The sequence below is a fragment of the Aotus nancymaae genome, unplaced genomic scaffold (assembly GCF_030222135.1).
Source record: "Aotus nancymaae isolate 86718 unplaced genomic scaffold, 86718_ANA_hifiasm-v0.15.2.pri h1tg000010l, whole genome shotgun sequence".
Taxonomy (NCBI): Eukaryota; Metazoa; Chordata; class Mammalia; order Primates; family Aotidae; genus Aotus; species Aotus nancymaae.
Window position 1 is genome coordinate 8,745,722 of NW_026988421.1, and position 13,397 is coordinate 8,759,118.

Sequence of the window (13,397 nt, forward strand, 5' to 3'; positions counted from 1 at the left end):
CCAGATGCTCCAGATCAAAGGCCCGGCCCCAGTCATTTCAGAATTCCCAGAATGAGGCACCAGCTCAAAAACGTTCGTGGGGTTGAATCTGACTGTGTGAACTCTACAGAAAAATGAATCGAAACCTGTAAGATTCCCAGGAGAAATCCGTCTCTTCCCTCTGCAGAGCAGCTAATGTCTTCTCTTGGTTTAGATGGAATATTCATTCATTCCTTCATTCACTCAGATAGAGAGACTGAGGTTTAAGAAGTAAACAAACCAGACAGACCATCTCCTGCCCTGATCTCTTATTTATATTGAATTGCATCAGGAATCAGGAAAAAAAGCTACAGGATACCACCTCTGTCTTCAGGACATCAAGCCAGTAGGCACACATCCCTGAAAAAGCCCAGAAGAAGAAACAAAATATTCTAGAGAAACGAATCCCATGAATGTTTTTCCACTTGGTTCACTTACCCTTTCATAAGCATTCATGGAATGGAGGAATATTATGGGATATACAAAAAAGGAGGGGAAGTTCCAAGAAATGTTCTTTCTTATTATAGATACTAATTTTACTTGAACTTAATAATACATAGCACAACACTTTCCATTTAGGAATTCCCAAACTTCATTCCATCCACCTTTATTCACTTCCGGTGTCTTGGAGACTGCTAGGCAGGAGACTTTAGAGGGCAGGGATCCTGTCCATCTGGTCCCTCACTGTCTCCTTGGCCTCCCAGAGAAGCCCAAGAAATTGTCCCTGAAGCTGGTGAATGAATGAGTGTAGGTGCGAGTGAATAACTTGACAAGTGAGTGACCCTAAGCAAACCCCTCCTGACTAAATGCCATTGAAGGGAGGGTCAGAACCACAAATGAGCAAATGACGACATTACCACCTCACCCAAAGTGCAAAGTGGAACAGCTCAGTGTTGGATGTTCCGGGGCCCCTCGACCTTCGAGTCCTGGGTGCTCTACTTGGCTGCTGTGTAGCCTTGGGCAGGTCACTAACTTCCCAAGGCCCCAGTTTTCTCCTCTGTAAAATGAGCATAGTAATAGTCGTACCTCCTAGGGTTGCAGGGAAGATGAAATGAGGTCATCCCTGCAAAGAGCTGAGAACTGAAAGGCAAACAAACACTCCATCCCAAAGCCCCGTGTGCTGACATCTCCTAATCCCCAACACAGTCCTGGGAAGTAGATGGGACAAATAGTTTGAACGACATTTTATGTCGGAGACCACCAAGGTACATAGAGACTAAAGGGCACCTTATTCAGAACTGAGCACAGACCCTGCATGGACCCAGGTTGCTTTTGACTTTGTAGGAAAAGCCCAGTGCAGACTGGGAGCTGTGACCCTCTCACCCCTCCAGGGTGCATTTCCACGGCTGCTTGAATGCAGGCAGAAACACCAAGCAATGTCTGTTACCCTCTCACGCTCATGATTTCTGCATCCATGAGACCAGGCAACTTTTGTCAGGATGAGGAAACGTTCCTGTTCAATGCCAACCCACTTTGAATGCCTCCTGGTCCCCCGCCACCTCTTCTCCACACCCCCGACACACCCTGAGGAACCCTCCTGCTTGGCAGCCTAGGTGGGCCAGCGGGGTCTGAATGTCCAAAAGAGAGGCTGTGCCTCAAATTGGCAGGGGGTGATTTTGGGGCTATTTTAACTTTGATCTTTGCATTTTCCTCTCTTCCAAAAGAGCTATAATATGTAACATTTATAACAATAGAAATATTATTTACAAGAAAAAACAAGACTTTATCTCAAATGAGCAGGAAAAGTGAGGACTGACGGTGATGGAAAAGTCAGCTTGTCCTCCAACGGCCAGCCTCTGTGTATGTGTATGACTCAAAGGAGAGATTTTTTTTTTTAGCCAACAATGAAAAGAGGTGAAATTGATAAGCAAGCCTGGTTTGAGGGCTACTAGGAGGTCACTGCATATATGCACAAAGTCTCTCCCCATGGTAGAAATCCTCCCATTTGCATTTCGTTCCTGTGAGTCGAGAATTGAGAATCATTTGGTTAAAATTAGTATGTTGCTAGTGTGAATTAGTGTCTCAGTTCCTTTTCAGGCTCAAGGCCATGCTTGGCATAAAGACACCTGAGATGTCTTAGCCCAGTGAAGAGGAATGTTCTACCGAATGGACCAGGAATTGTCCTTCCGATTCCCCGAGGCCTGGCCCTGCCCGAAGTCAGCCTTGTTTCCTTACCTTTGAAACAGGCCATTGAACTGGAGGATGTGGGCGGAAGCCAGGACCCCCAGCACGTCGTCCAAGTGAATCTCCACCTCACTCATGTAGAGGCTCTTCAGGGCCGTGGCGAAGGCTGGGGAGGCACAGCCAAAAGGGCCATCAGCGTGGGGCTCTGCACAGAGGACACCACCCGGGGCCCTCCCTCACTCCTGCAGCTGGGAGGGCAGAGGGGTCCTTAAAGAAAATGCACCATCTCTGACCCAGATGCAGGCACCGCATGGAAGCTGACGATCTGCGCTACCAGCCTTTCCAAAGGAGCTGAGAGTGAAGCTAAAGAAAGCTGAGCTTCTGCTGAAAGGATCCTCTCTTAAGCCTGCTCTCAGGGGTGAGACCATCTTGGGGTTCTCTAACCTGGAGTCCGTGGCCTGTGCAGGAATGTGACTGCCCAAATAGGTGCAGAATGTTGTGTGTAAGTAGTGCATTTTTTGGGAGGCTGCAGAGACAACAGATTCTCCTTAGAGTCTGGGGACTTCCAAAAGGTTAAAGCCTTCTTAGAAAGAGCCAGAATAATTTGATGGTTCAGGAACTGAACTGCCTTGGCTAGGGGCCAGGTGGACCTGGCTGATTCCAAGTCTCGCATGATCGCAAATCATGCTGTCATGCCATCAGAGTGTCCTCTGGCAACAAACGGCCCAACTAGTGCTGAAGTTTCCTCACCTAGTGATTCCTGAACAACTGCCATCACATGACATCACGTATGTTGCACAAAGAAGCCTGCCTCTGAGTGGCTGCGAAGGGATGGGGAGAGAGTGAGCCCAAGTTAGGGGAGGCAGTTGAGGGGGTCAAGAGCTATTTGGGAGCAAGGCTGGGCCTCACGGCTTCCCTGGGTGGGTGTGAGCCTAGAAGGGCAATTCCTTTTGTTCTGAGTCCGTTTCTGAGAAATGCTGTTTCCTCCCAGTCTCTGCATCCTTCACACCCTTTCTCCATGACCACAACCTCTCTAGTAGTATTCCACCTTCTTCCATTTCTCCGAGTCACCCTAGCCTCCTCACCCCTTCTTTCTGTGAATGTTCAGGCCTTTCTAAGAAGAAAGCACTGAACACTGTGGACTGTTGGTTTGTTTTGCTTTGCTGTTGCTTGTTTCGTTTTTAAATCTGGGAGGAGCATTTGTTCAATGGCATTCTCAGAATAGAGACGAGTGTATACATACGGACTTTAGCGACCAGTGGGTCATTGATCTTCAAGGAAATGATCATCTTCTTTACAGGGGATCTTTCTTTGGTCTTCTTAGGTGATTGAGCTAGTAAAGGAAATGAGATGATGACGGATGGATGAGACAACCATGGAGAAGACACAGTGGGAGGCACCCACCACCCTCGCGTGTCCGTGAGGTATCAAGATGGGTATCACACTATATTTTCTTTGTTTGTTTCATAAATGTATTTGTATGTATGGATGTATTTAGTTTTTGGGGTGAGATGGAGTTACACTCTTGTCACCCAGGCTAGAGTGCAGTGGCACTATCTCGGCTCACTGCAACCTCCGACTTAAGAGTTCAAGCTGTTCTCCTGCCTCAGTCTCCCAAGTAGCTGGGATTATGTGCCACCATGCCTGGCTAGTTTTATATTTTTAGTAGTGATGGGGTTTCACCATGTTGGCCAGGCTGGTCTCAAACTCCTGACCTCAGTTGATCTGTCCACCTCGGCCTTCCAAAGTGCTGGGATTACAGGTGTCAACCACTGCACCTGGCCCACAGACATATTTTAAATATTTAGTTATTTTGAAATAGCTTAAGACTCATAAGAAGTTGCCAAAACAGTGCAGAATTCCCACGTACCTCTCGCCTAACTCCCCTCAATGATCCTGCGTTGCCCTGTGCATTGTCAAAACTGAGAAACTGATGCTCACACTGCATTTTACATACTTAGGACTTCCCCCAACGCTCTCTCTTATTAGGCATCCTAAGAACTATTATCCCCATTTTACAGTTAAGGAAACTGAGGCTGTCACGGGATAACAACATGGAGCCTTGCTCTTGACTGCCAGAGTAATTTGAGGGCAGAGTGAAACTCAGTCATTTCTGTGCCCGGAGCACCTGGGGCAGTGCAGAGGCAGGTGGTGGGAGTGCCACCTGCTGAAGGATGAACATGGGACTGAGGTGTCATGTGGTGGCTATTGTCACTCTGGCCCAGAGAGCTCCACTCTAGGGATCCCTGCCACTGAGGATTTCCAAGGAAAAAGGTAGCGCAATGCATTGCTAGCCAATGCCATCCTCTCAGTCATTCTAGAACGTGAGTTACAGAGTTGCACTGCTCTCAGGTCTCCAGAGGTGCCCCACACCCCTGGCACAAAAGCCAAGGCTCTACTAGCAGCCCCAACTCCCACATGGCCTGCAGCCCCCGCCCACCGCTCTGCCGATCATCCTCCCACCTGCTTCCTCTCACCATGCTCCTCAGGATGGTGTGGACCTCCTGCCCTCCCTCCCTCATCAGGGACCTTCTCACATGCCCCTCCCTCCGAGAGGCCTTTCCTGACCCCATGTGTGAGGTAGCACCCCACTCCCCTACTAACTGGCTTTATGTTTCTTCATAGACTAACTTGACCATGACCTTTTATGTATTATTCTGTGTCCCTGCTGCACTCTTGCCCGTCGCAGCTCAGCTAAGGTGGTTCGCTTGCCGCTCCATCCCCTGGGTTTCATCTCTGCACCTTCCCCGTTGGCTCCTAGCCAGGCACAGCCTCTCGCAGGGAGGCTTGGATCAGAGTGGCTGTCTTAGGAAGGCCAAATATTTTCATTTTAGGAACCCATTCTAGACATGTTAAAGACCGTCACATTAACAACTCCATTTCCCCTTCCAAACTCTCCTGCTTTTCCATGAACTCACTGTCTGGCTCACCAGAGCCTTTCATTGTTGGCCTGGCAAGTGTTCTGACTTGGGTACAGGGGAGGCGGAAGAGCCCAGTCTGGCTCTTGAAGACGCTGGGACAAAGGCTTCAGAAGAGCACAGAAGTTCATGAGCCAGCACCCAGGTTGCTGCAGTTCTGTGGGAGCCGAGCTGGCTCTCACTGCCTGCGCAGCGGGGAAGGGCTGAGTCAGATTCCCACAGGTGGCGGGGCTCTCCCTCCAGGCTCGGGCTCAGGGAGGGCAATGACAAGGGGTTCCAGCTGCCTGTCTGGCTCTGGAATAACAGGGCTCTGCTGGCATGTCTCGGAAATGAAAGTCCATCCTGACTGGTATGCTGGCTGGCCTTGGGGCTTTGAATTTACCATGGCACCTGCTTACAAGTCAGCCCAACCTGTAGCCCAAAGCAGCAGCTGGCAGTGCAGATGGAGAAGACTTAGAGAGCTGTTGAGAGGAGGCGGGGTGGTCAGGACTAGAAAAGGAGACAAAGAAAGAAGTGGCCTACATTCTGTTTGGAATGAGGTGGAAGAGAGAAGAGAAGAGGAAAGAAAAGCAAAGACAAGAAACAAAATAGATGCACCCACGTGGGCCTCGAGCTAGCAGACTGAGAGCCGAACAAGCCGCAGATGTCAGAAGTCTGCCTTCCTTCCACAAAGCCCCCCCTTTTTTTTTTTTTTGAGATGGAGTCTTGTTCTGTCACCCAGGCTGGAGTACAGTGACACAATCTCGGCTCACTCCAACCTCTACCTCCTGGGTTCAAGCAGTTCTCCTGTCTCAGCCTCCTGAGTATCTGGGATTACAGGCATGTGCCACCACACCCAGCTAATTTTTGTATTTTTACTAGAGACGGGGTTTCACCATATTGGTCGGGCTGGTCTCAAACTCCTGACCTCAGGTGATCCGCCCACCTCGGCCTCCCAAAGCACTGGGATTACAGGTGTGAGCCACTGCGCCCGGCCTGTTTTTCTTCTCAAAGAAGTAGGTACAGCCTCTATGTCTAGGCTGGCCAGATGAGACTCGGGTTATTACAAGGATAGTAACTGGCATGTACTGAGTGCTTGCTGTGTGCCAGGCCTTGTTCTAGAACCTCACACCTAGTACCCCCTCTACTCTTCAAAGCTGCATCCTAAGAACTATTATCCCCATTTTACAGTTAAGGAAACTGAGGCTGTCACGGGATGAGATAACACCATGGAGCCTTGCTCTTGACTACTAGAGTGACTGTGGTCTCAAAACACATAACTATGTTCCCAGCTGGGGACTCTCAAGCTAGAGGGCACCAGGGCTCCAGCACTGGGCGCTGGGAAGGAAGTACCTCGCAGAAGCTTCTCCAGCTCCCTCAGGGGGGGTGTGCTGCCCTGTGCCAGGGCTTCCAAGTAGAGCTTGGCCAAGGTCTGAGACTGGAAAAGCTGGGGCTGATGGAGTTCCCATTTGAAGCCCAGGCACTCGAGAATCACATCTGAGGAGAGAAAATGATGCTAAGCAAACGCATCAATAACGTCCCCACTCAACGACTCGTCAGCTTCCTCCCCCGTCTCCTTTGCTAGGTGGGTCATTAAGCAGATGAAGCAGGCAAGCAGCTTCCACAGGCATCTGAGAGGAAGCGGTGAAGTGTGGGCCTCGGGGGCGCAGGGGCTTTTAGGGAGACACCGAAGCAGTCTTACAAGGTCACCTAGGACATGCCACATGTCCAGGATAGCGGTTGGCTAACAACTGTAGGATTTCAGAGGCACTAGTGCTGCCCTCCAACGTGGGGAATGAGGAAAGGTCATGGAACAGGGAAGTAAGGTGGCTGGGACTCTCTTGGGGGTGCCTTATTCTGGCTTCCCCATGACAGTATTTCTCAACCCCGGCACTGTAAACATTTGGGGCCAGATATGTGTCTGTTGGGGCGCTGTCCCTTGCACCATGGATGCCCAGCAGCAGCCCTGGCATCTTCCTACTGCATGCCCGTAGCACTCCCTCTCCAGCTGTGACAACCAAAAATGTTTCCAGACACTGCCACGTGTCCCCCATGAAGCCAGATCACCCAATTCCCCGTTGAGGACTACTGGGCTATGGGTACCAAAGGTAATAGCAGGCCCACCAAAGAGGCAGGATTCTTGCGACCCGCCCTTGACAATAGAAAGAAGGCTCTTTGCAAATGTAGAAGACTTTCTTCAGGGGCATCTATCCTGAGAACAAAATCAATGATCACAAAAAAAGGGGCTTTTTGATAGGAGGGTAGAGGGCGGAACCGAGGATAGCAGGCCAGGGGAGGCTCAAGAAGTTGTGGGGAGAGGACTCCGCATGGCTCAGCTCCTGTGTTGTTAGTACAGAGCTGGGGGAAGGAGAGGTGCCTAAGACCCTCAATTTCAGTGCCAGACAGGACCTGAAGGGCCACTGGCCCCATCTACGTATTTCTTGGTTTTGCCGTTAGTTTCACAGTGTGACCTTGGGTACCTGATTTTTCTTCTTGTTATTATTATTGTTATTGACCAATGTTATGATATTGTTTGGTGCTGGGGTTCAGAGGGGTTTGTATCTCAAATCTTGCATCACCATAGGTGGTCTGGTTATGCTGAGTTAGAAAAAGTCTCAGCCCATTAGGGTGATCATAGGCAGGAATGGAATTGTGGATACAGCATATTCACTCACTGGACGTCAGTTTCCACTTTCAGAATGGTCGATGCATGGCAGCCATCACTAATCAATTCAGAGCTCTTTCTCTCATGCCAGGAGATGGTCTCAGACTACTTCTCTTGTTCAGAGTTGAAGGTGGGAAAAAAATTTATTAGCCTCTCTTTGGAAAAGAGGCTGGCTCTGATCTCAGGCAGGCATAACATGCAGTAGGCTTTATAAAAAAAAAAAAAAAAAAAAAACTGCTTTAAGAAACTGTCCAGCCTCCTCATGAGGCTCAGTGAATCTTTTTCTAGCTGGAAGGACTTATCCTGATTCTTAATCTTATCTCAGAAAAGTCTTCTTGAACAAGTGCAGCTGTGAACGTCCAAGTCATGACTGTTTAGAGCCGAAGAGGCAGCTGCTTTATGCTTGCTACACTCGGTTTAGTCTTTCAGTACAAAGGCTACTTTTTTTTTTTCAGATGGAATCTTGCTCTGACACCCACGCTGGAGTGCAATGGCACAATCTCAGCTCACTGCAACCTCCTCCTCCTGGGTTCAAGTGATTCTCCTGCCTCAGGCTCCCGAGTAGCTGTGATTACAGGTGCGTGCCACCACGCCTGGCTAATTTTTGTATTTTTAGTAGAGATGGGGTTTCACCATATTGGCCAGGTTGGTCTCAAACTCCTGACCTCAAGTGAGGCCACACACCTCGGCCTCCCTGCTGGGATTACAGGTGTGGGCTATTTATCGATATCACGTTTGTCTTGATCACAGCTAGGAGCATAAATGTGTTTACCAAGCTTGGCTTCACTCACTGCACATTCGACAAGAAATTACAGGGCACTTATTATTTCTTAGATGCTGGGAAGCGGATAAGAATTGCAACTTATAGACTAGCACCCTGGCTTATGGGCTGGTTTTCTTCCATAAAGACCACAAGATGTCCCTGGAGTCAGCAACATTCCGGCTTAATCCACAGATAACAAAAACTCACCTGCTTCCCCACTTTGGATGTCCTTGTTCTTCAAATTCCCACAGAAAAGCTTCTGAATTTGTGAAATGCATAACCTCAAGGGAAAATGCAAACATGAAATCCCGGAGTTAATACTGACATTTTTCTCCAACTACAACAGCATCATTCTAGCATAAATCTCCTTAAAACACCCACTGGTCAATCTAATCATATCTCGCCTTTGGAAGAGTATCTTCAGGTCACCGTTTGTCTGCTGATCTGAAAAATGGTAGGCTTTTTGATAGCTGGCTCATGATGCTGATTCCTGTTTTCAGTTTGCGGGTAGGCCTTACCGAGGAGGTATTTGAGGTCATACATGGCTGCCTGAATGACACCTCTGATAACATAGAGTGTCTAAAACATTATCTGGCATATAGTAGGTACTCAATAAATATTCTGCTGGGAGAAAAGAATGGAGGGTTCTGCTCACTTCTGGGATGTTAATTCACCAATGATTTTGCTCAGAGGTCAGACAGGTCCCACTCAGTGCATCCAAAAACTAAACTTAGCATCTACACCAAATCCTACCCTGCTCAGATTCTCATTTCAGGAAATGGCACCACCAGTCTGCAGTTGCCCAAGCCAGCAAGCTGAGTGTTGTTACATCTGATCACTTGCCTAGACCTTTTGAATCTGTCCATCTCTCTTTGTTGCTATTGTTAGAGCCTTCCTTCAAGCCCCTATTATCTCCCTCTGGTCATTGCCAAGGTCTCCCAGCCTCCAGCCCTGCTCTGCTCGCACGCCTGCCTCCCACAAAATGCAAATTTGGTTTTGTCTCTCTCCTGCTGAGAATCCTCCAGTGTGTCCCCATTGCTCTTGGGGGAAAGCCCAAACTTCTTAGCATGGCTAACCAGCTCCTGCGTATCTCTTCAGCCTGGTCCCTCAATGGTCCCCACTCCAGCCCTTCTCAGCAGCCTGCACCTGGACTTGCCAACCGCTGCTTTCTTCTTTGCAGGCACTGCTCCCTCTCTCAAACACTCTCCTCCTCGCCTTTCGCCTAGCCAAGATCCTATTCATCCTGCAGGATAAACTTCGTTGCTGCTTTCTCTGGGGATGCTGGGCCAGTGGCTTTACCCCTGCCCATCCTGGAATTTCCCCCTTAAAACTCCGTCTGGAGTGTCTTGTGGCTGCCTGTTTACTTGTGCATCCTCTGCAAGACAGACTATGACCCTAGCTCAAGCCATCCTGCAGGTGCTCAGTCAATATTCATCAAATGAATGAATGACAACATAAACACCATGGACTCATCATGCTGAGCAAAGAAGTGAAACAAAATTTGAGTCACATATTCGTGGCTTAAAGACAGTCATCCCAGAAAGCCAGCCAGCCAAGAGACACTTGTGACCACAGCTGGTCTGTGTCATGAAGTGTCAACTTCATCATGCTGTCTCCAACAATCCCAGGAGACCTCATGGTCCAGGGTGCATGCAGGAAGCATGGGTGGGAGACTTTGTCCAGAATATTACCAACTACGTGCTGCCCTTTCCAAGGGTAGAGGATGGCTGCCAGTGACTCAGCCTAAGGCAGGCAGTGAGAGCTGGACTTGTTTATTCAACAGGAGCAGTGGGGATCTGACCCAAGCCACCCTCACTTCCTCCCTCGATCCCCCTTGTGGCTTGGGTGACACGTCTGGAAAGGGCTGGCCAGAGTCAAGAGTTCAGACCATGATCTCAAAATGGAGCCACAGACTTTGGAAAATATGCCGCAAGGTCCCTGAACTCAACTACCCACACAAACATCAGTGTCATCGGCTGAGCCAAGGAATGCCAGGAAACGGAGGCAAGCACATTGCCTCCTCCTGGGTGTGAGGGCTGCTTGCCAAGACATACGACTTATCCTGTAGACTCTGCAGTTCCCAAGGGCTGGGGTTCATTTTAGGATCACTGGAAAAGTGAACAGAACGCATGGCATCTGTGAGTTGTCTCACTGTTTGGGACTAAGTGGTCCGAGATGAACTCCCATTGCAATGCCTGGCGCGGGGTTGCTGGGAACCTGCCATTAGGCTGGACCTCACTCCCCCAAGTTATGACCATGATGGAGAAAGGCAGAAGGGGAAGAAGGGAAGTAAGTTTCTCACGGACATACGGACTATCCCAAGGGCAAATACCAATTTGATTAACTAGGAAGAATTATATAGACCTGGGGCTGGACCCCAGTTCTTCCATTTTCTGCCTCTTGGTCCCAGAGGAATGGGGGAATGAAAGAGAGTGTTTGGAATGCCTGGCACGGACATACATTCAGTTAGCATCCTCCCTTTCATTCATTCCCCCTTTCATTCATTCTCCCTTTCATTGTCTCTGGGAAAGGTGTCAAAATAAAAATGGAGTTATGACATGTTAGAAACACTGATGGAGCCTGCCATGGTAGCACGTTCCCGCAGCCCCTACTCGCAAGGCTGAGGCAGGAGGACTGCTTCGGTCCAGGAGTTCGAGGCTGCAGTGAGCTGTGATTATACCTGTGAATAGCCATCGTGTTCTAGCCTGGGCAACTGGGCGAGACCTTGTCTCTAAATCTCTTTAAAAAAAAACAAAACAAAAAACCCCACCCAACAAACAGAGCTGGAGAAGGCCAAGAAGGGATAGTTCTCTCTCATGAACGCCTGATAATAAGAACTATCACAAAAGACTCTGCAAAACCTACGACCGTACACAAAGGCCATCACAACCTCACACACAAAACAGTACTGGGAGGACATCTGCCTAGCAACTCAAACTGGTGTCACCCTTGCTATGGATCCTTGTAGCCAAGGATAATTACCTCAGAGCAATGAGGTAATCCTCCTCACTTTTCCTTTAAAAACCTTTGTCTTGCCAGGCATGGTGGCTCATGCCTATAATCCCAATACTTTGGGAGGCTGAGCAGGAGCATCACTTGAGCCTGGGAGTTTGAGACCAGCCTGGGCAACAGAGAGAGACCCCATCTCTACAACATATTAAATAAGAAATTTACCAGGTGGTGGCAATATCTGTGGTCCCAGTTACTTGGGAGGCTGAGGCAGGAGGATCAATTGAGTCTGGGAGGTTGAGGCTGCAGTGAGCTGTGATTGTACTACTGCACTCCAGTCTGGGCAACAAAGCAAGACCGTGTCTCAAAACAAAACAAACTAACAAAACCCTTTATTTTTCTTTACCTCCCTGAATACACACATAGCTTACGGTGGCACCGGTATTCCATTGTAATGCCTGTTCCAGAATAAACATCAACTTCTTTAGAGAGTCTTCCTCTCCTCTCTGTTTGTTATTTAGGTTAACACTTCTGTAAAATGGGTCATTGGTCTGTAGCCTCACTCTCCCAGAACTACTCTCTGGTTAAAAATAAAATAAAATATACAGGTCTCTTCTTTCCATCCTCACCTCTTAAGCATGACTTCCTCCCACCCTTAGGATGGACTTGGCTTTGTGGGCAGAAATGGGGAGAACCACCAGGTAGCTTTACCAGCTGGGGACAGGGAGGGCTCTGGGTCTTTCCTAGGGTCATAATCCCCTGAGCCTTTGTGGGGGTAGCCCCTCCCCAGCCTGGCCTGAGTCACACCTCCCGTGCTGGATCTCTGGGTTTCCATGACACCATGCCTCCATATACGCCAGTGGAACCCAGTGACACGCTTGACACATGTGCATTGAGCATTCATGTGCCAGACACTTTTCTAAGCTCCTTACATGAATTACGTCATAATTTTCTCACAGCAACCCTGTAAGACGGCATCCTCGATTTGCACATACACTAAGGCAGGAAAAGACTAGGGTGCCTGCGAGGAAGTTAGCATGTCCTCCTCTCAGCCTCCTCTCCCACACTCGGTGCCCCAGCGCCTGCCAAAGGACCAAGGCAAGAAGATCAGCAGCCTGAAGATCAGCACCTCTGACTGGCTGACTAGGAGCTCCCTGCATCATGAAAACCCACAGACACAACAGAACGAAGTGCTGGCCAGTGGGGCACAATGACATACCTGAAATAGACGGGGAGCTGGGAGCCCGGTCCCTCAGCTTTCCACCATGAATGATCCTTTCCATGACTCAAGAAATATAGATTGGTCCCCGCTCCCGTCCATGCAGACAGCACCCCCAGGTGGGAAAAGCAGCAATGACAGCATAAACACAGCTTGCCGGGCAGGGCAGGAACAGCTGTGGAGCGCTTTGGGGGACATAACGCATGTGGCATGGGGCATTCCAGACCCTTACTGACAGTAGAGTTTGCCTCTGACAGTTGCCTGATGCCTGAAGGTTCACAAGAGTTACCAGGAAAAAGCCCTTCATGTTATTATCTAAATTAAACACAACCTTTACTCTAAGATGTTTCTCACAATCACATGGAATAAATTCCTATTGTGAAGACAAAGAAAAGGTGTGTGTGTGTGTCTGTATGTGTGTGTGTGTTTCTCTTTCTCTCTTTTTTATTTTTAGAGACAAAGGCTCGCTCTCTCTCCCAGGCTGGAGTGAAACGGCACAATCCATAGCTCACTGCATGCAGCCTTAACCTCCTCGACTCAAGTAATCCTCCCACCTCAGTCTCCCAACTAGCTGGGACTACAGGTGTGTGCCACCATGCTTGGCTAATTTTAAAATATTTTGTAGAGACAGAGTCTCACCATGTTGCCCCATGCTGGTCTCAAATTCCTGTCCTCAAGCAATCCTCCCACCTTGGCCTCCCAAAGCACCAGGATTACAAGTATGAGCCACCATCCCCAGAGAAGTTTGTGTTTATTACAGAA

The 13,397-nt window shown here is 49.0% G+C and overlaps 1 protein-coding gene across 1 annotated transcript in view; it reads right to left on the minus strand.

Moving 5' to 3' along the window:
• BTBD16 (BTB domain containing 16) overlaps nt 1–12,706 on the minus strand; it is a 57,828-nt gene extending 45,122 nt beyond the window's left edge. The window contains 5 exon segments of the mRNA XM_064373776.1: nt 2,194–2,308; nt 3,386–3,475; nt 6,393–6,536; nt 8,675–8,748; nt 12,636–12,706. Of these exon segments, the coding sequence (XP_064229846.1) occupies nt 2,194–2,308; nt 3,386–3,431 (161 nt within the window). The 5' untranslated portion in view covers nt 3,432–3,475; nt 6,393–6,536; nt 8,675–8,748; nt 12,636–12,706.
• Nucleotides 12,707–13,397: the final 691 nt, after the last annotated feature.